This window comes from Melanaphis sacchari, unplaced genomic scaffold, assembly GCF_002803265.2.
Source record: "Melanaphis sacchari strain LSU unplaced genomic scaffold, SCAv2.0 Contig72_pilon_pilon, whole genome shotgun sequence".
In the NCBI taxonomy this organism is placed as follows: Eukaryota; Metazoa; Arthropoda; class Insecta; order Hemiptera; family Aphididae; genus Melanaphis; species Melanaphis sacchari.
In genome coordinates, this window is record NW_020271519.1 from 187267 (window position 1) to 211111 (window position 23845).

General features: G+C 25.0%; 2 protein-coding genes across 2 annotated transcripts; both read right to left on the bottom strand.

Annotated features, from left to right (window-relative positions):
• Nucleotides 1-1542: 1542 nt before the first annotated feature.
• Nucleotides 1543-5011, bottom strand: LOC112600822 (E3 ubiquitin ligase Rnf157). Its single transcript, XM_025348134.1, has 12 exons — nucleotides 4682-5011; nucleotides 4171-4289; nucleotides 3740-3942; nucleotides 3486-3673; nucleotides 3271-3425; nucleotides 2981-3202; nucleotides 2761-2918; nucleotides 2453-2546; nucleotides 2258-2383; nucleotides 2026-2131; nucleotides 1845-1963; nucleotides 1543-1738 (listed from the first exon to the last, which is right to left on the bottom strand). Exons 1-12 carry the CDS (start codon nucleotides 4767-4769, stop codon nucleotides 1613-1615), a joined length of 1704 nt encoding a protein of 567 aa, XP_025203919.1. The 5' UTR covers nucleotides 4770-5011; the 3' UTR covers nucleotides 1543-1612.
• Nucleotides 5012-10197: 5186 nt separating this feature from the next.
• LOC112600835 (fatty acyl-CoA reductase wat-like) lies at nucleotides 10198-17584 on the bottom strand. Its single transcript, XM_025348148.1, has 12 exons — nucleotides 17334-17584; nucleotides 16336-16459; nucleotides 14671-14764; nucleotides 14353-14475; nucleotides 14147-14272; nucleotides 13926-14074; nucleotides 13415-13524; nucleotides 13065-13258; nucleotides 11645-11800; nucleotides 11422-11546; nucleotides 11059-11316; nucleotides 10198-10369 (listed from the first exon to the last, which is right to left on the bottom strand). The coding sequence occupies exons 2-12, from the start codon at nucleotides 16455-16457 to the stop codon at nucleotides 10282-10284; spliced, it is 1545 nt and encodes a 514-aa protein (XP_025203933.1). The 5' UTR covers nucleotides 16458-16459; nucleotides 17334-17584; the 3' UTR covers nucleotides 10198-10281.
• Nucleotides 17585-23845: the final 6261 nt, after the last annotated feature.

Here is a 23845-nt window from a genome sequence, read left to right on the forward strand (position 1 = left end):
AAAAACCAAATTAGTATGGTGAAAAATTTGATTGATCACTCAATTCCATTACCTTATATATTTTTCAATTTTTGTTGCCTACCTGTTAACTTGGAATAATAGAGTACAATATCTTATACCTACTTTAATGATTAGGTACATTATTTTTTTTATGATTAGTAAAACTTTACTACAATTTAATTTACTAACTATAGAAAAATATTAACAATTATGGATGGTATTAGGCATGGGTCAAAAAAACTGTATAAAGTTATAGTGAGTAATTATCAACAGTATAATAAATAAAACTAGCTTAAAATCATTGATTAAATAATAATAAAATAATATCTTTAAGTTTAAATATATAAAAAATTCAATCCGTTTCTGCATTATACATATCTACTTGAAAAATTTTAAATTATTTTTATTTCAAGGCTATAAGTAAGTACTTGATTGGCTTTTACTTAAACCAACATTTTTATTGTGATTATTGAATTTATAAATTTTGAAGTCATCTATGAAATATGACAACAGAAATCACTTTTTGTGAAACTGACACCAGCATTAAGTATTACAATAAATAATAAATAAGTATAATCTAATAATTTATCATTTATGTAATCACATAGTTTTCATTGAAATTTTTGTTAAAAAATTAACTTTGCGCAGAGACAAGAAACCTGTAAACTGCTTATCTGATTAACTTGTATTTTTTTATTCTTCACTCTCTGCTACTAACTATATGGACCCATCTACCCTTATCTTACACCTCCATAGGGTTGTCCTCCATCTTAATTTTTTCGTACTACGGAATAAGAATTAGGAAGTTTTCATGGGAACACAGGTTCAATAATGTTTATAATGAATTTTTTTAATTTGGAGGTCCTAATAAACAGGAAACAGAAGGGCTGCAATTTATTATAGTGGAAGTGGTTTATATAGGTCATAATCATGAAAAAAGGCAACCAAAATAATTCACTAAGAAAATTAAATTAATTAATTTAAAAAAAAACTATGAGTTGAAAACTAAATAGTCAAGACTGAAAAGGTGTTTTAAAGAAAGTAAAATATGAAATATTAATATTAGTATTATATAAATTTGATAAATTAATAATAACTATGTAGGTAACCCCAAAGCAATGTACTAATACAGTAATGTAAAAGAAATCTTAAAGTTGTTTGCTATTCTAAAAAAAAAAAAAAATAAAAATATTTGATTAGGTGATCGATGTCTATGAGACATAATATTATGTCGTATGATTTAAGACAGATATTTTTCATAGATTATAATATATTATACAATTTAATATTGAGATTCATACAGTAACAATATTTAGAATAATATTTTAACAATTTTAACTGTCTTGGAGGCTTATATAATTATAAAGTAATACTGTACACATTTTACATACTATTAATATAATCTTAATTTTAAATATTATTTATTATTTTTATTATTTTACATCAATAATGTAAGATGATTTTAATATACTTTAAAATGCTTATAATATAATTCAAAGTTTGTACAGATATACACATTTAATTAAAATAATGTTAGAGAATATAAATTATTATACAAATAATAATGAAGTAATAAATAAATTACAAAAATAATTAAATTCACCACATAAATTTATACTGGTGTAGTTTTTTCATAAGCAGCTAACAACAAACGAGAAGAACCAACAGAAGTATAACTCTCACCACTTGAACGTTGGCTTACAGTACTCATTGGGGTACCAGGCAGTGACACTCTCTCCTGTATAAAATCAATAATTTTTAATGGATTATAAAAGAAGAATATTTACATAAGCTAAATAGTAAATATTAAAACTTAATAATAGTATAAATATAATTTTATTAACTTGAGATATTGATAGTTGAGGCTTTTCATTTTGATGTGTAACAAGCATTCTGGCGGCACATTCACCGTAACACTCAGCATCTTCTGCCCCATGATTTAGTATAACGTTAATTTCTTTTTCTAAAAAAGTGAGGATTATATAAATATAAAATTCAATAGGTAAAAATATATCAAGTTTTTACTTTCAACCAAAACTGGTTGAGGAGGATGTTCAACTTTCTTTTCAATACTTTTCTCTGAATCCAATAATGGAGACATTTTTTCTGCTTCACTATCTTCATCTTGAGTCTAAAAAATAATTAAGGTATAAAATGTATTCAACTATGGTTATTCAGTTATATCTGTATTGTTAAAATGTTTATTTATACACAATAATCATAACAACATATAATCTAAGTAATAGTGAATTTTTACTTCTTCTTCAGGATTTGCTTTTTCATTAATTACTCTAACTTTGTCTTTACACTTAATTGGAATTTTAGGTTTTATTTCATCCTTGTTTGAACCTTTAGATGATTTATCACTGTTCGACACAGCTGCCTAAAAAATATTGAGGTTTTTAAACAAATATTAATGGAGAGGATACATTAATTATTTTATGATACATACATTAGAACTTAAAGAGTTATCACTAAGGCTCAATGATTCACCATGCGAATCTAGACTGCAAGATTTTTTTCTAGAAAGCCTGTCTAAACTCATTCTGTAAAACAATATTTTAAAATGTTTTACAAAAAAATCAAACAATAATCCTGTATACAGATGTTAATAATTCATTATATAATAATTAATTAAAATATTTAATAGATTTTTTTCTATTTTATTTTTAATTGTAGCAAAAAATAATTCAAATGTAATTAAATATTTAATTATAAAAACTAATAACTAAAAAAAAACATTGCTTAGATTTTATATACTTTGACATAGTGAGTCCAGCACATTGGCTATCAGGTGAAGATTCTAGTAAAGGATCACTTGGAACTTTGGTGGCATTACTATATCGTCGAAAATTTGGACCATTCAGAGCTTCAATTAAAGGAACAGTTTCATAACCATATGGTGTGCGTAAATCAATCTAAAAAATTAAATAAATTATTAAAAATACTCAATTCAAATTTTTAACTTAAATATTATTACTCTATGATTATTATCCAATGTTTTTTGTAAGGCTTTGATTTGTAAAAGAGCACGGAATGGAACTCGGCATATTGGACAATTATTAGCTTGATATCGTAAAGAATCTGCACATGATTGACATAAACACAAGTGACGACATGGTAATATTAATGTATCACGCATATCACTCATACAAATTACACATTCTGAACTACCATCTTCTAAATCTTCATCACCGGAATCCTTTAAGTATAAATAAATAAATAAATAAATATACAGTTAAATATAAAAAATTAAATAAGTATACTAACTTTTAAGTCAGGTGTTTTATTTTCAATGCCATATATTTCTTGCAGTAAATAACATAATCCATCAACAAATAATTTTTGTTTTAGAGCTTTTAAAATATAGGATCCATCAGAATATTGTTCAACAACAGCAATTGTGGTATGCGACTGTCGTGTTTCTAAAATGTATATATAAATTAAAAAATGAAATTGAAATTATTTATTGAAGACTTATTTACCTTCAGAAGTATCATGAGCTACACAATGTATAGCGATTGGAATAACTTCTTTGTTAAATGCATAGGTTAAGTCTTCAGTACTGTATATACTAGGATCAAACGTATGTAATGGTTGAATAAATTGTTGATTTGAACCTCGTTTATAATGATAAACTTCTGATGTCATTGATGGATCACGACAGTTAAAACTAAACAAAAAACAAAACCAAACATGATGATATATATCATGCATCAATAACAATAATCATACTTACGAAACCCCACTTGGTGTAAAATCTTCAGTGCAAAAATAATATATTGTTATTGAACATGGTGAATCACAATCAAAAGTAAATTCTATATTGAACGTAGTTTTACCCTCTTCAGTACGTATAAAACGTAATGATTCTTTTCTAATATTTACTAAACTTTTTAACGGTTTTGTAGGTTCCCCTACTTCAGGGGGTGGGTATGGAAACTAATTTTTTGAAAAAATAACATGCATATTATTATTTCATATAAAATATTTCGTGTATAATATTTAAATTCTATACAAAAAAAAAAAAAAAAATGAACAATTAGCAAATTCAAGAAGCATGTTTTTGATATATTTTTATATAATTAAAGTAAAATATTTTCAACTTTTTTAATAAGTTCAGAATTTAGATCAATCAAAACAAAAATACTGATAATTAAATTTACTTACTGTAGTAGGGCATTTACTAAAAAAATTTAAATCCATATTTTCTCCAAATAAATATGCTTCTGGTTGTGGTGTATCAAATTTTTCACCACCCATAATAAAGTGAGTGCTGAAATAATTTCCTGAAAAAATGTTTGAAAAAAAAAAAACAAGTAGGTATAAAATACAGCTATATTATTTATTATTATTGTAAAATGCTATAAGAATGACTTATAAAATAATGGAAGTTACTTATAAATACTAGTGAATACTATTGAATAATTTAATAGTAACAATAGTTCCATATTAGTAATTCCATTTTGTATATTTTTGTTTGCTTAAGTATATTTATGTATAGAAAATTAAAGTCACTTTATTAAAGTTACATATACATACATTTTAAACACTTTAAATACTTTTTAATTGAAATTAATAAAATTTTCAATACAAAATTTTTTTTAGTAAAGGGTATATTAAAAACATTAAAACCAAATATAATATATTAATAAACCATTAAAATTTCTTTTCAACAAACCAGATTTTGGTGGATATTTATAAGCATTATTTGAGTTGTTGTCCACTTCTTCTACTCTCGTATTTTGTCGACTAGTAAATGCACCCATCTTATCCTATAGCGATTGAACGAAATTATAATTTTTCAAACGAAATAGATTTAAAGAAATAATTAAATTTCAACTGTAAATATAGGTATTATAAACAATCATTACGTAGAAACTATAAATCAACGATGAACTAAATTCTAGAATAGGTAGTCGATAGTAAACATTAAATGCTAAATAGGTACCACAAATCACAACAATATTATCAGCACATTATCAATATAGGTCGACGACGTTGTTATTTGTACGTCATCTATGGATTTTACATTTGTTTAGAACAAAGTGAAATTTGGATGTTATCAATTTTGTGATATTATCATAAAATAGATAAAAAATACATATATTTTTTTATCAGTGATAATAGTGATAATAACACATTATGTTAAATCTATTTATGTATAAATGTAAAAATTAAACATGAATGAAATATGAATCATCAATGCCAATGACTTCGGGAATCACTTATTCGATCGTCATACAGTTTTTTAATGAAAGATCACACACGGAATAGGTACTGAGCGATAAAACACGAATATATTATTATAGTAGCATTATCTGTCCAGGAAAATAAAATAAAAATTTAATACAAAAAATGGTAAAACTTTTTCTTTAGTGAAGTCGAACTTAATGCGAATTTTAAAATAATAATTAAAAATTAACGATTAGTCAGTGAACTAATCGGCAATCATCTACATCAAAACTGAGATACCTACAACTATGTAACACCGAGTCTTAGTTCATTCTTTGTTAAAAAAGTTCGGATTACATGGACGTAAGAGGTTTTAAGCTTATATTTTTGCTTCTATAAATTAATTAACAATTGATATGTACAGATAATAATTATTATTAAGCTGTTTTTTTCTATTTTAAGTATCTATGTTCATAAAAATTAATGATCGTAAGTGATACATATATTGAAATAAAAATAATATCTCACTGAGCATTTGAATATTTTTATTTTTATTATTTTTTTTTTTATCAGAAATAAACAATCTATACAAGTAATGTACAATAAGCTTATGTGTTAAAAGAAGATAGGACGTGAGAAATTGAATAAGAAGCCGCCCACTGGCGACACTTAGCATGAGTTATTTTTATATATATTTATTATTTTTTTTTTTTTTTTTTTTAATTGTTAATGTTTGGAATTGTATATATTTGTATATATTAATATATTATATACATATGTATATTGTATATTTTAAATTGGTAATTGTAGGAGGTTACAATACAATTTCCTTTTTTAGCCCGTGCTTTGGATTTCCTGGGAGAGACGGAGAGTTAGAGAGAAGAGGTTTTAATAAGAGGATTTTGGTGGGATAGAAGTCGCACACGGAAGCGCTAGTAAAATATTTTAATATGATTGTGGAATTTAAATATTTAAAATTAATAGTTGATACAATATTGAATATATTTATACTTATTTTTTTATGTTATAACAATTATAACAAAATATTTGTCAATGGTTACAAAATATATGAATAAATACATTTAATTTTAAACTAATATAAATAATTTTAATTTAATTTAAAACATAGTAATTATTAAACATAACGTGATTAATATTTTTTTTTAATTAAACAAAAAAATGTTCATACAATCAATATTTAAAATTAAGTTTTTGTTTCGTGTTGTTTGAAAAATTATATTTATATCAACTACTAAGTTGAATTACTAACTACTAAGTAATAGATATAAATTATACCTATAATTACTTATAAGTTATAAGTATCACTAAGATCAATAATAACCTGTGCTATAAAGTACGTAGTACAAGTACAAGACACTTTTTTTTTTTTTGTTGCGTGTAAAAATTACCAATTAGCAAGCAAAATTCAATGCATACCTACTTATTAGGTTATAATTTAGATTAATACGAGTAATTAATATTAATAAATATTTATCCAAAGCAATTGTGTATAAAATTAAAAAAATAGGTTCAACCAATAGTTGTTTATTCGGTTAAAAAAAAATGTATATTAATAAAAACGTACCTATTTATTAAAAAAATGATATAAAAGTTTAATTGTAAATTATTTAATTTGTTGAATTGTAAAACAAATATTATGATTCTCGAAGAATTAACTAGCTTGATATTTTTAACTTTGTTACATAACTTAAAAATAAAATAAAAAATCATTAAGTATGTTTGTACGCTAATTATTATATGTAAATAATATTGTAGGGAAGGGTATTTGAGCCTTGGTCAGCTTTAATCAGGCGTAATTTCAACGTTCTCCCCGGCCGTAAAAAATCCTAAATGTGCCTCTGGCGGAAGCCCGACTGTTTTGGTCGCATGGTTCCAATGATAGACGATGTTGACAACGTGACGGAGACTTTGGCACGGTATTGGTGACGATATAAAGAGCTAGAAACACGTAGGTACCGGACCCGCAAAACTCAATATTTCAGGGTCCGGTGGCGTGCGAGTCTGACTGCTATTAGATGGCAGAAGCGGCCGACTTCAGGACGTTAGGAACGAAACTCTGGAGAGTATATACGGACAGTTGAATCTGTTTTTTACTTCGAACCAATCTTGCCGTCCACCAATCGCAGAATTGTCCTATGTCAACGCATATGCGAAATAGCGCACTAGCCGCTTGCCTTGAATGCTAACACCTGTTTGCCAGTGGAACCTGTCACGACAACGTTGCAAAGGTGACCGGTGTCTATACTATATACTTACTATATATATATATTGCAATATTGCACCCATTTCGCCATCTCGTATACCTCCCACCATCGTCTATTGTGTACGACGTATGTCGTGCCAATATACTTTTATCTTTTCTTTTTAATCTTATTTTGACCACTCTCAATAATATATTTTTTAATTTGTTATATTCTGATACATCAAATTACGATTGACGAGCCACTAAGCCATTTATATTTTTTCGAGTGGAAACTGGCGTGAAAAGGATTCAATTAGTTATACTACTTATACTATAGAGCAGTGGCAAACTAACTTAAATGACGCAATTTCGTGTTTAATTATTTACCATAACCACCACCCCTTAATATCAAACCAATACATTTATACACATAGTACTGTTCTCAACGAAAAGTACCCCAAAAAAGTTGACGCAGCTGCGTCAAAATTGAGCTATTCGGTTCGCCATTGCTGTGGAGCTAAGTTGCAGAAGAAAGAAACAAATGGAGAAAAATTGGTAGAATGGTTTCAATGACCAAAGAAAACCAAAACAAATATCTTTAATACACTCACATATTGCTTTGAAATAAATTGGTATTTAGTTTAATGGTTTAAGACAAAAGGTCTACTTACAATCAATTTAATACAATATAATTTAACTTCAATCTAGAATCGATAAAGCCAGTGACATATTTGTATTAGACTAGTTTTAACTTTCAGGTCACATCCTTCAAATAGTTTAAAAGTCGTGAAAAAAAATGAGAAAGTGATATCGCTCATCTGCTGGACAGTATAGGTATTAAATGGATCACTGTGATGGATGAGTGAAATTATAATTCAAGTATATATTATTATACACGAAAAATCATTCTGTGCGGAGACGATCTATCAGCTTATATTTTATGTTGTGTTTTTTTTTTATATTGCTATTACGTATATAATGTTTTTGAATTATAACAAAACAATGAATATCATTTATTATGTATACATATTTATATTTTAAAAATGCAAATCCATCCAGATTTAAATTTTAAATTTCTATAAAAAAATTATGCTTACATATTATCTTTTATTAATTTTTTATATCGCTGCAAATTACTTGTAGCTTAAACATTTCAATCATTTTTTCAAATATTGAACTTCAAATGCTTACAAAAATAAAGTGTATCTATGTATGCAAATAGTTTTACATATCTATAAAAACAACCTATATGGGATCTTGTATTAAATATTCAAGTTTTTTGGTCAAGTGAAAAATATTTATCAACATTTATAGAAATAAAACTAAAAATTTTAAAATTTTAAAAGTATACAAATAACTTAAAATTTTTTTTCAAAATGTTATTATTTAAAAATTTCAAATATTTTTGGTTATTATTGTTTACGAGTTACACTTAAGCAAAAAAAGATGTTGTCATAAACTAGATTTAAATAAAAATTTCTGCTTTCACAAAATTTTTTTTTTTGTTTCTAATTTTGATTTCTTTAGTAAAGTAAAGCTAAATTTAATTTTCTATCTAAAAATACCCATTTAAATTTAAAATTAAAGCATTTTTTTGACTAATTATCGTATATACAGGTGTACTCGAATTGCATGTCAAAAATATAAAAATACCTAAATTGGAATATCCAAATTTTATGTCAACTCTTAGAGTGGTTTGTCTAAATTACATGCTGTGTAACCCCACAATGTGATGCACAATTTCAACTTTATTTTTAATTTTTTAATTTTATTTAAAAAATTCATTCATAGAAACTGATTAGTTTCAAGATTGAAATATTGTTATAGTCAAGTAAACATTTTACCAAATTATAGAAAATGACACTGTGAATATTAAATAAAACGATTGTAATTTAAGGTAATTAAGTAAATGTATTTTACATTTTTACATAGAATTTCAAATAAACAACTATATTTGATGGAATTTTTGACAATATACAACATAGCATAATTTTTTTTAAGAAAATTAGAAAAGTCAAAAATAAAATTTGTGCACATAAGAGCATGATAAATGAATATAAACTTGTGGGTAAATAGTGTGCAAATTGAACATACTCCTCTAAGAGGTGGCATGCAATTTGGAATTTTTTTTATTTTGACATGTAATTCAGATGCAGCCGTATATCAAAGGCGGATTCAAGGGGGGGGAGGTGAAAGTGGCGCATGCCCTCAAATGAAATAAAAAATAAGATTTTATAACATAAATACAAATTATTGAAACCAAGCAAAAATATTCTATTCGTAAACTTAAATGCAACTTCGAAAAATTATAATAGTTGCACACAAAGATTCTGTTTTATAAAGAAATATGAATATAGAGGTTCTGAAGTCATTAATCGCCAATGATACATTACTTTTTATTAAACCCGCTTCTCTAGAAAATTTCTAGATCTAATCCTGATACGTAAACAATTAAACACATGCATTTTAAAATTAATATATTCATTGCTCTGATTAGAATTTAAAATACATTAATTTGTATACATAAATTTATTTCTACTTATCACTTGAAAACCATTGAACATCATAAGTGCAATTTGGGGCTTAAAGGATTATTAAATTGGGCAACTAGGCACAGATAATATTTAAGGGTTTATTTTATGTTTACAAGATTGTTGCTTGTAAATACCATATAGGTATTTCTTATATAATTATGTTATAAAATAATAAAATTGAAAATAAATACAAATAAATAATTAAATTATATTAAATAATAATTTAAATGTAGGTATTATAAAACTAGAATGAAAAATAACATTTTAATTATACTAAGGAAAAAATTGAACGATAAATAATTTATAAGATTTGTCTGTACAGTGAACAGTATGACGATGAGATTCCAAAAGTTAACAAACATTTTGTTATTAAATAAATAAACAAAAAATTCCATACACTATTAACAATAGTAATGCAGCTAAAATGGATAGTAATGTGTAGTAAGCCATGTATAATCTGAAAATAAAATAACAATAACAATAATGAAAATCTTAATTAATAGTCATTTGGGCTACATCCGAATTGCATGTCATCTCTTAGAGTTGTGTGTACAAATTGCATGCCATATACCTATAAGCTTATCTTTATTTATTATGCACTTATATGCACAACTTAAACTTTATTTTTAACTTTTCTAATGAAAAAAAAAAATATATATATATATATATATAATATAGGTATTGTATATTATCAAAAACTCCACTAAATTTTATAATATTTGTTTATTTGAAATGCTATGTAAAAATGTGAAATACATTCACTCGATTACCATAAATTACAATCGTTTTATTTAATATTCATAGAGTCATTTTCTATAGTTTGGTAAAATGTTTACTCGGATATAAAAATATTTCAATCTTGAAACTTGATTAATTTCTATTCATGTGTTATTTAAAAAAAATAGAAAAATCAAAAATCAAGTTTAATATGTGCACATAAGTGCATGATAACAAAAGATAAACTTATGGATACACGGCAAGTAATCTGGACAGACCTCTCTAAGAGGTGACATGCAATTCGGATAGACCCCTTTAAGAGTTGGCATGCAATTTGGACATTCCAATTTATGTTTAATTTTTTTGCATGCAATTCTGATGCTCCGGTCATTTGATGGTGAAGTTAATATTCACTTTTGTATTACTCACCTTTGATTCCTTTTTTTTCCTTCTGGTACTGTTTCTAATGGATCTTTAATAATATACTTTCGAATACCTAATACGTGTTTTTTGAAATAGTCATCCCAGCTCAGTTTGGTCATATCGAATCTGAAAAGTTTTTGATCTAGTTTTGATAACTTTTGTATCAAAGCTCTCGTATTATTATCGTTGAATTTCCACGATTTTAAACTAAAGTAAGATATAACACTCGAGAATTTATGCATTTTTCTATATCCTTCCAGTAATCTAAAAAGTAAAAATTATTTACAGGTATTATGTAATATTATAAGCAAGGTTTAATATGTATTTTCGATTGTAAATAATAATTATTGTTCTCATTGTGTCACTTACAGAGGTTTCCTTCCGACAAGTTTAGCTAAGGAATCAATTATAAATCCCGGTATAATGTGCAAAATAAAACACAAAATTTGGTATTCTAATTTGAATTTTGATAATCTCAACATAGCTGGTGAAATCTAAAAATTGACGAATTTTTTTATCCAGTTAATTGTAACAATTATTATAAATTTCTAATTTATATTTATTAGGTTTATAAGGTATTTAAACTACATACCGCTTTTACAGAAGGCACTTTACATCCGTGTTTCTTGTTTAACATTGAAAATTCTCCCCATGTCAATGGGTTAACACTTGATGATACGAAATTGTAAATAGGTGGCTCAAATGTTTCTTGATCTAAATTATCAGCATTTATTGTATTGTTTTTTTCCCTAAAATAATTCAAACGTTTTTAATTTATTTTGCTGTATATTTCAGTATTAAATATACGTGATATCAAATCTCATAGGTTATATTTAATAGATCAGATCAGCAACGCCTAATATGTAATTTAACGGAATTTTATGAATTGCATGATCTATAGATTCCATAGGTATTGTATTACAATGTTTATATTCTATCTATAAAATGCTAATATTTATATATTTGGCAAAATATTCAAATCTGTATGGGTTTATTTATTTTTCAATTATAACAAAAAATACCAATGATTTTGTTAAAAAATTGTGCTATGTAAAAGTTTTTGAATTTCCACTGTTTTTTTTTTTTTGTATTGATCATTTAAATTTATGAGTATTGTACAATATAAAATATATCTAATTTATAAAAGAATCCATGGAATTTTAATTATATTTTTTTTTTTATCAGTCAAAATTACTGATTTTATTAAATTATATTAGGAGCATAATACGACAAAATCTGTACAGCTTCACACAACTTTTGTTCATATCTACAAAATAATTATGTACAAAGATACAATATGTTATGTATTACAAAAAAAATCTTAAAATATGCAACTATATGCAAAATAAAAAATAGATTTATGCATGTTTGTCTTACAAGCCTTCCACTTACTTATTATTATTATTATACATAATATGAGGCAATTCGTTGACATTGTATAAGGTCATTTAAACAGAAACAGTAAATGAAAAAAACTATTATACCCATGCATATAAATCCTAACCCTAGTGTCTAGTAACGACGTATATAATAAATAAATAAATAATAAAAAAAAATACACCCAAGTCATTGTAAAACTACATTTTTTTTCTGCTCGATCAGAATCCAACCAGTTTTGTATCATATCATTATTTTTATTAATCGTCGATTCAATTTTGAAGGTTGCTTGGTTTTTGCTAAAATATACTTTCTGTATTAATTTAGAGGGTGGAGTGAGGGGAATAAGCAGTCAGCCAATACGACAAACCAAAATAATTGTATTTGAATACAATAAATGTAATATATACAAATAATTGACTTTTTTTTTACCATTGAATTTAAATTTTACACATCATTATTCTGTGACCTAAACTGATCAACTTGGGACACTATACAGCAGTGCGAATTACCCAGTTTTTATTTACACATATTATATTGATTTTATTTACCGGAAATTTAGAAAACTGTTGTTGCTGTGAAATAAGTCATTCATACCACTGTATATTTTATAATATTTTATGGATTATAATTACCCATTGATTGTGAATATCCCAAGCACAAGCTAACACAGCATTGCTGACGTAATCTCCAGGCACGATGTCGGCTATTTTATTAGAATCAGCATACATGCATTTCATGAGGCCAACGCCGGTAGCTGCTACAACTCCTGTTGGTCCATAGACATTGTTGATCCATCCAGGTACAGGTTCAATATCGGTGGCAATAACTAATATTTTAATAACATAATTTAGTAACATTCATATTATACAATAATTAGTATAATTATTTCGAGTACTTATTACTTATTAGTTATTAACATGTGCAGTTAAAAATATAAACCTTAAATCCTAAAATAAAATATATATTGCATAATTGTTCTTACTCATTGATGGTCTAATAATTCCAACTGGTAACCCTTTGCCATAAGTCACTACTTCGGCCTCAGCAATGGCTTTAGTCATCGCGTATGTATTTGGCCATTCTCCTAGTAACCTGCATGGAGAAATGATTCATGCATTTTAATTATTATTTTTTTAACTAACTATTAAAAATTATATAATTAAATAAATTATAGAAAATCTATTAAATTGTGTTACATACACAATATACAACTTTAAATCATAATACCGTATGTATAAAATATAACAAATTAAATAATTAAACTTATTTTTAAACATCGTTGAACAATGTTTTAGCTTTATTTAATGTTTTTTTTTTTAAGTCATTATTATCATTTTATATATTGTATAATAATAATAATAATAATATTCTTATATTAGTATATCATATACCTACTTATATTATTATTTTCTAGTCTAACAATCTAACTTCTACTATAATATAAAAAATATTATGACTATTATTTTTTTATTTTTTCAATATAATTTACTTACGAAGGGGTAATTTTATCGATATAATCGTCGTCTAAACTATTGACGACCTGTAATAATTTTTCTCCAGTTATAGGTGGTTTATAAAATACTTCATCCACAACTTCTCTTCCAGCACAGTTTGAATAAGCAGTTGAAATATGAACAAAAGACTAAATCAAAAAGATAAAAATAATAAGAATAACTAAAATTAAAACTAATAAACTATAATCTATTAATTTTACTTTTAATTTTTTAATTTTTTGGCTAATTTTCAATATATCTTGTAAGGCAATTATATTAATATTGACAGCTATCCTTAATTGTTCGTCAAATCGTACAGTAGCAGCTGAGTGTATAACTATGTTTACCTAAGTTTAAAATTATTTTATTAATACTCATATAAATTATTTACAATAGGTAGTTATATAATATTATTGAAATAAATTACTTCATCTTTTAAAATGTCTATATATTTTTCTTCAATTCCTAAATTTGGTAATGTACAATCACCGATAATCGCACTGATCTTTTCTAAATAGTTTGGTTTTTCTTTTTTCATTAATTCAAATACCTAGAATAATTCGTCAAAATTCACAATACGAATATTATATTCAAATAATAAGTGTTAATTAATGTTAAATTAATCACACTATAAATTTGTAGCAAAATTTATAATAATATAAAATTTGTATAATTATTTTTTCAAATTAATTCACAGTGGAAAAATAATAAAAACAAATTATAATGAAAATATCCAAGTTCTTACAGGATCATCGAAGAGTTCTTTAAATCTTTCTTCTGTAGTTTTTCCTTTTTTCTCTCTGATTAAAATATAAATTTTTTTCACTCCCGAACAAGTCCTTAAATATAAAATTAAATATTTAAAATAACTATTTTTTTGAATCTAAATCAGCAATGTTTTTTATGTTTTTAATAATTTGTTTTTGATAACTTGTTATTATAACTCTACAAACATTTAATTTTTATAAGTTATACTATATTCACTGTTTTAGAATATCAAATAATATATCAAACATATAATATTATTAAATATAAATCTTTTGTAATTTTTTTGTTTCCTTGAAATATAAAAATATTCATTTTTGCAAAGTTATTAAGATGAAAATATTTTTGTACTTATAAAAACAATCTTAATTTAAATAACCAAATGAAAAAAATACTACTTGTTCAAAAATTAATTTGGTAAATGGTAAATTTACACCAAGAGCTTAAAAATAATCAAATGAAGGATGTAAGTGGTTTAAATAAAAACAAAGATATCTTGCCTATTCCACCTCCAAGAGATACAGTCAATATGATTGTTGTAGCTGTAGCTATAAGAGGTACGATGTATTGGAATAGATAAAGTAGGACATTTACACGATTGGAACTGAGGGAAATAAAAAATGTTTATTATTTTAGTAACTAAGGACAGAATATTAGCCCATAAGTTTAAATATAAAGCATACATTAGTATACTTATTAATTATGTCTGAAGACCATAGAATCAAAATACTAGCTTGAATCTTTGTTAGTGAAGTATCTAATATTGGGTTAGATTATATACCTTAGCGTTTCTTACAGACAATTTGACGAAAAAATTTTCTCTTGATACGCTCAAGCAATTCACTAAGACGCGGGGTTCCATATGACCGAGAATACTTTAAGATAGGCCTAACTAAAATCATTTAACGCTTTAAGACACAATTCGTTTTTAAATTCTTTCATATTCTTGATTAGAAAAATTAAAGTTTTTCTAATGCTTTAGAGAATTTTCGTTCAATGCGGAAAGAACATGACAAGTTATAATAGAAAAAATAGTAAGATCACGAATAATATTAACTTCTTTTATGTTATCACCAAGAATGCAATATTTATGATTTAAAATGGTATTAAAACAAGAGAAGGACATTTTTACACATTTAGATGCGTTAAGTTGAAGACTGTTATTGGTAAGACACTAAACATCTAACTCGTCAAGAACTTTTTGAATCATTGAACAATCATCAATTTATGAGAAATTTTGAGAAAAAAAGCTTCAGATCATCAGTGAAAAATAGATAATCATAAAATTTAAAACACCAGCTTGTATCCACGAGAAGCTTATTTTAAGTTTGAATTAGGTATATAAAATTGTTTAAAAAAATTATTCACTAAATAATTTACAATATAAAAGGATATTCTTATTTCAAAAATATAAATTTGTATCACTACGGGATACTTCTTTAGTAGATGAAAAAATCTCAAAAATTTGGAAATATAGTGACTAATTGAGTTTATTTAAAATTTGAATAAATTAATTATCTTAAGAAAAACTGAGGGTAAATATATGCTCAGTGAATCACCATGTAAGTATGTATGTTTATATATATATATATATATATATAAAGTATACTGTTATTAGTTAAAAATAAAGAAATAGAATTCTCACCTTATTAATTTATCTAGAATTAAATTTCCCATGAATCCAGTTGCACCAGTTAAAAAAACTGTAGTATTATTGTAAAATGATTGAATTTCTGATAACTCAGTTGCATTCTCGTAGTTATCCATGACTGAAATATCGATAAAAAGAAACACAAATAAAATAAAAACAAACTTTAATATATAAGTTGAAAAAATATAACTAATTGAATTTGCATAAAATAGTAGCAGGCCAAAGTTACCAAAAACTATATATGATGTTTTTAGAAATAGTTTATAGTAGTATAATTAGTTGTATAATAGATTATTAAGTGTCTATTGTCTACAATAAAATCATATGTATCAATTGTATCGTTATATTTTTGTATTATTAATTTACTCTTTATTTATAAAAAGGTTTTATTAAAACATCAATGAAAAAATGTCATCGAAAAATATGATAAATTTGATTCTAAAAAAATATTTATACTAATATTATAATGTTAATTTAAATATACGAATAAACACCGTGTTTTTGTTTAATAAATATGTCAGCATTCAAGTAATCAATAATGTTATATTTTATATCAAGATAATAATTTCATATAATTATATGTTCACAAAGATAAATTAATATTAACCTCTATTAATATCTTAAACTATTAAATAGAAATATAATAGGTAAATAAATGTATATAATTTGTAAATTTAAATGTTAAATACACTTGTTGTTTACCTTATTAAAATTAAATTTAAAAAAATATCAATAGACAAATTAATTAGAAATGTAATACAAAAAATTATTATAACAATTTACTTTTATTAATTATATATTTTTCCGTGTACTTAGAAAACAACTTACACGTTTAAATTATAATAATTTCTTTTCTCGATTATATTTTTATTTTAAATATTTAAAAATTAAGTTTACAACAAAACAGAATAAACTTAAACTATAATAGTTATTGTATTTTTTTTTTGTTAAACTTGATGGAGTTTTGTATTTAAGTCAAAAAATTCTATTACCTGCTGTTTAAATTTTTATTTGTATTAAATCTTAATGTTTCGACGAAAATTTCACTTATCAAAAACTAAGTTAATACAATGAGACAAAATATCGCGTTTTTAATAAATACATCAATTTATACGAAATATGGTGTAGTAATTTAAATAAAAACAGATATTATATTCTCAAAACTTAATTTCGAAAAATGACTAATCTATATGCTCTATGCTCTATATGATTCTCGACGAATCTGATCACAGACTATTGCGATTCTACACTACACTTGAATATTTATACATAATATTGTTGGTAAATAATAGAGGGAGTTCCTCAGATGGAAACTCAGAAACGTATATTATTTGCGTATTGACCATGAGATCTTAACCAGTTTATTTATTAGTTTTATTTTTTATTTTTTAAGTATCCACAGTGCTTTGTTCCTTTATACATAGCAACGGGTTAAGGATTTAAAGTTATGTAAGTAAATCGTCTTTAATAGGAAACTTAAAATTTTGAAAATTGATTTGGTTGCATTCAAATAAGCAACTGGTATTTGTATCGTATTTTTTTTTCGAGAAATGCAATTTTAATTATATTATATAATCAAAATACAAATAAATATAAACAAATGTTGTACAACTTATACATAATTTTGCATTATGATATAGCAATCGAGAATAAAAAGTTAACGAAACTTATGTATACATACCTACATATTAATTATTATAATTTTTTAATGCTAAGAAATTATTTATTATTCATTTATATCAGGGGTCGACAATTTTTTTGGTGTCAAAGGCCAAAAAATAATAAAAAATATTCACAGGCCATACATCTTATTTTATTCACATTTTACAGTTTAAATTTTAAACAAAGTTTAATTTAATTTATTTAAGTTTCCTAATTTTTCATCACTGTTTGGTACCTATATTAATTTATCGAGGTATATATTAACAAAGTTAGGTTATCAACTAATATTATGTGATATTTTATATTTTTATATCAATTATAAAATATACTAGCGGGCCGTATAAAATCGCTACATGGAGCGTGGGTTCCCAACTCCTAATCTATACAATTTAACTAAAATTTTAATCACAACTATTAGATACTATACTTTATTGAATACTCACATTAAAATACTTTTTTAGTTTAAGCAACGCTATTTTTTACAATAGCGTAAACATAATTAGTACTGTTTTCAACTGTTAAAGGAAACCGATAAAGTATTCCATAACTATACTAAAGTAAATTCTTGTCCGTAACTTTTTTTTGTTTCATTATAAATTTGCAATATTTTTAAGCTTTTTTTCTTTATTTAAAATATAGCAATTTAAAATCTATACAATATACAATGAGTACAATAAAAGCAAATTTAATGGTGGTAAGGAAAAGGAGGTGTGAAAAGGGAAGTCATTCAGTGACGCCTAAATTTCTAAGTTTATACATTGTTTTTGCTGATAAATGATAAATCGTATAAACATTTTGAGTTTTGGCTAAAATCAATTAAACATATTTTTAGTTTAGCCTTTGATTTTAACATAATAAAAAAGAACAGCATTCGCTTCACACGAAGAGAAAAACTTTAAATAATTTAGGGATTACAAGCAATTAAAAAATGAAAATTTCAATTTTCGTTGTAGTAATAATTTGTGTAATACTAATATTAAAAGTAACTGTGAGTAATAGCCATTCAATTTTCAACCAATTTAATAATTAAGCGTAACCATTATCTATATTCAAATTAACATATAATAATAAAAACTATAAGGTTGAAAGAGGTACATTCAAAAGAATGGCGGAATGTAATCTGTTTATGGGTCCACATTGAAAAAAATATTGTTACGGAAAATAAAATATATTAAATATGACCATAAAAAGTGGTTTTACTCATAATTTGAATTTTTAAAGTTTTTTAAATTGGTTTAACTGCATTTTTTTTTTTTATATGAACAAATTGAATTTTCATAATGTAGTTTATGAATAGTGAATTTTTGTAGAAAATCAATAAATTCTAATTCGTCAATTGTATCTCAAATAACTCTGGCATTCATAAATTAGATACCTACCTACCATGTGCGTTCCCACACATTTTTTTAAGGAGGGGGGCAAAATTAATTTAAAAAATAAATAAAGATTTTTTTTATACATTTTATTTATAGTACATTATCATGTTTTGTCATTATTACAATTAGGTATTATTATTATACATTTTATTTATAGAACATTATTATGTTTCGTCAGTATAACATTAAATTATTACAATTAGGAAACAAATTTAAAATTCTAAGGGGGGAGGGGGCAAGTGCCCCGTCTTGCCGCCCCTAAAGACGCTCATGTTACCTACTTACTATGGTTTGTTATTTTAAGTACATACCTTGTTAATTGTATGATTTATTTTTTTAAATACAATAATGACAACAAAAATAACACGATTATTTATCAATTTAGAAAAAAATACCACTTTAACATATATTTTAGTTATTTTTAGCTTATTATATTTTGTCATCTATGAGGATACATAATGATTTTAATTTGAAAGACAAAGTTTCAGTTTTTCCTGACTGGCCACTATCTACTAACTCCAAGGTTAACTTACTGCCAATATTATAATCAGGATTCGAAAAATCATATATTTGCATATCAATCCTGTTAAGTTGTATTTAATACTAGATGATATAGAAATTTACTTCAAGGTATCACGGTTATATATGTGGTTTATTTTGTATGTTTTTGCGTATTTAGAGGTTTTTGCATAATTTCCATATTTATGCGTTTTGCTATTTTATCAAATTTACCTATTATTTAAAATTTTGATATTCTTATCATATTATGATGAAAAAAGAAAAATACAATCATTTATAAATGGGAATTTGGTTGCAACATTAAATGATTAAAAATAAATTGCTAGTATTAATCTTCATTTGGTTTATTTGTGTTTTGGGTACGTATTATACAAATTAATAAAAAAAAATGTGTAGAATTAAAAATATAAATTGTCTTATTTACTTGATACTTATTGACTTTAATTGTTTCAGTTATTGTAGTAAATGTGTAACACGTGTGCGCATATGTTTGTTCTTTTCATTTCGTTAAAATCTTTTATATATTTGAATAACTTCGTATTTTTATATCATACAAAAAGAAAAACCGCCTTCGGCCTATACATTGAAAGGATTAGTTCTTGATTTTAGTGAAAAAATATTTTCAACTGACGCAAAATATTATATTTATGGTTTGCGAAGTAAAAATAGCAAGTGAAAAACGCTTTAGTGTTGTGCAACATATTAATAGTGAAAAACACAAAGCATAAATTCTTCGACAACAAAAAAATAATGAAAGAAAAAATTTAGAGCAACTTTTGCCTACAACTTAAAAAAAAAACAAACTTTAATTTTGATCTGTGCAGAGCTATGATGGCTACAAACATTTCGTTATACAAGTTAGCCAATCCGCAATTTAAACATTTTCTTGTTAAATATACTGAACTAAATATTCCTGATGAATCTACATTGCGAATTGGATATATTGATGAATGTTACATCGAAATAATGAATGAAATTAAAAATTGTGTCAATGATAAAAAAATATGGATATCAATGGACGAAACGACCAATATCAAAGGAAGATATATAGTCAATACAATTATTGGTATTCTGTCACACGATAGCCCTGGTGAAATATTTTTAATGTCGAAGAACTTGATAAATCTAACCATATAGTACTATTCGTAAAGCTTTTGACAGATCGTTGTTCTTATTAGGCTTGAAGGGATACATTATGATGACGTGCTATTGTTTTTAACAGATGCAGCGTCTTATATGAAGAAAGCAGCACGTTATTTTACAAGTAGATATTTTACATTAAAATGGTGCATGTAGATAGAAACTGATTATTAGCGCACACACAATAATAATAAGTATGTATTGGTTAGTATGTGTCTACACTCTACCCGTCGTGTTTGTCGTGCGTATTTTTGAATGTTTTTAAACATGTCTCAAAAATGAAAATTAAACCATTGAACTATAGCTAACAAAGTTCATGTGATATAATTAGTGGAGAAAGGTAACCAGAAAAAACAAGATATTGCAAAAGAATTTAATATTCCTCCAAATACGCTGTCAACATTTTTAAAAAATAAAGCGGATATTTTGAAAACAATAAAGATGACTGTAAAAGATCAAAACTAGTAAAATATCCAAATGTAGAGGTATGTTTATTTAAATGGTTTACTCAAAGTAGAGATAAAAATATACTTATAAGTGGACCAATACTAAAGGAAAATTCAAAATATTTCGCAAGTCAAGACTGGTTAGAAAATTGGAAAAATCGTCATAACATAATTTTTCGTAAAATATGTGGTAAAAGTGCTTCAGTAAATGACTCTTTATGTAATAAGTTGTTAGGAAAGTTATCAAATATCATAAAAGAATATTCTCCCGATGATGTATTTAATATGGATAAGACAGCATTGTTTTTTAAATGCCTACCCGACGCACTTTTATTTTGAAAGGGGAAACTTGTTCAGGTGGCAAACCAAGCAAAGAACAGATAACAATTATTTTAGAATCAAATATGTCAGGTTTTGAAAAAATTAAGCCACGATGTTTTAAAGGAGTTAATAGTTTACCATTAGATGATTATGAGTCAAACAAAAGGGCATGGATGACTGGTGATTTATTTAAAAATTGGCTTGTAAAATTTGATCAAAAAATGCGACTAAATCAAAGAAATGTTTTATTATATATTAATAACTGTACAGCTCATTGTAATATTAATTTAAAATCTGTAAAAATCGAATTTTTATCTCCAAATACTATATCTAAACTACAACCAATGGATCAGAGAATAATACAAAATTTCAAAACATTATACCGCAAAGAAATATTCAAAACATTGTTTACGATATTGATGAAGGCAGACTATGCTCAATAAATCTATAACAATCCATGCGTGTGTGTGAAAAAGCATGGCGTAATATACAACCAAGTACAATTGTCAATTGTTTCAAAAAAGCTGGATTCTATTTTAATGATAAGCAGTGTGATGATGATGGTTTAGAAAACAATGACGATGATGATGGTGGATATGATTGGCAAATTTTAGCAGATAAACTTAATATCGATCAAGAGATTAAATTTCAATCATTTGCTACAATCGATGAAAATATTGTAGTCAGTGAACTGTTAACTGATAACGAAATCATGGGTATAAATATATCAGATAGTGATTCCGAAAATAATGAAAATAATGAGCCTGAAACAACTTTAAATATGATTACGGCAAACCAAGAAATGTCATTATTACAAACCGTTAGGCAATTTGTTGAATCTGTCGAAGACGTGGATACTTCTATTTTCGAATCCATAGGCAAATTAGAAAATTTTGTCAATAAACAGCCAAAAAACCAACAACTAATAACAAATTATTTTTCTACTGTATCTCATAAATAATACATATTATATACATACTTATAATTTTATTGTATTTATTTTTTTAATTTTATTTAGTTTTTGTATAGCATTTATGTATATACATTATACATAAATGTAGTATATTAATTGTCATAACGTTTTCATCGTAAAATTTTAAAATTATATTTCATTACATGGGTAACTCGAAGTTTTGATTTTATTTTGATGAATTCGAGTTAGGTATTTCGAATAATACATATCCCTAGGTGAATTTTTATTCCCCTTCAACTTCGAGTTATTGCGACTTGACTGTATAACTAATCTAGGATTACCCGAAGACATAACCCTTGAAGATTTTTCATATTTTAAATTTGCATCGATTACCTCTATTAATGTTAAAAGGTCATTTTCAATGTTCAAAAATTTGGTCACAGATAACCATCGTTCATTCAAGTTTGACAGCATTAAAAATACTTATATAGTAAAATGCAATTCCTTAGATGAATATAAACTGTTTAATAAAGTATTCAAGATTGAATTAATAATTTTTTTTCAAAAGTTTCAAATTTAAAATAAACAATTAATAAAGACGCGTAATGAAGTTGACGCAAGTTCATGAAGACTTAGTAATATTTAAAATCTATTAATTTTTTTACATTCTCCTATTAAAAATAAAGTACAACTTTTAGAAAATAATTAGAAAATTCTTGTTATTTCGAAAAATTGTTAATAATATAATTGTTTAATGCGCATATTTTAAATGCATACATTTGAACTTTTTAAGACATATTTCAATGCATATTTTGCTAATTTTTAGTTTTTAAGTGCATGTTTATTAATGCTTTTTTAGGATATGAATTTTCGATATATTATATTAAATATCAAAGCCACAATTTACGTGAAAAATGGTGTACAATCTATTATGACTCAAATAAATCTATTGTTGTTTACAATAACTTTTTAGCTTTTATATAGTAATTTTTGCAGTGTTATGAACGCAATGTAAATTCACTAGAAACTGATTTAATTCATGATCCCTTATAAATATCAATATGAACCCCCCCCCCTAAAAAAAAAACTGAAAAAAAAATTCTGGTCTTACTAGACCGTCTAGTAAA

Bases quoted from the DNA above. Each gene is read 5' to 3' on its own strand.
- LOC112600822 (XM_025348134.1), bottom strand. From the start codon at position 4,769: ATGGGTGCATTTACTAGTCGACAAAATACGAGAGTAGAAGAAGTGGAC. The intron at 2,919-2,980 runs GTAATAATATTT...TTAATTTTTTAG, and splicing joins CATTGGATAATAATCATAGA to ATTGATTTACGCACACCATA. The intron at 2,132-2,257 runs GTAAAAATTCAC...ATTATTTTTTAG, and splicing joins AAGCAAATCCTGAAGAAGAA to ACTCAAGATGAAGATAGTGA.
- LOC112600835 (XM_025348148.1), bottom strand. From the start codon at position 16,457: ATGGATAACTACGAGAATGCAACTGAGTTATCAGAAATTCAATCATTT. The intron at 14,765-16,335 runs GTGAGAATTCTA...TTTATATTTAAG, and splicing joins ATTCTAGATAAATTAATAAG to GACTTGTTCGGGAGTGAAAA. The intron at 14,075-14,146 runs GTAAAATTAATA...TTTTTGATTTAG, and splicing joins AAAAAATTAAAAAATTAAAA to TCTTTTGTTCATATTTCAAC.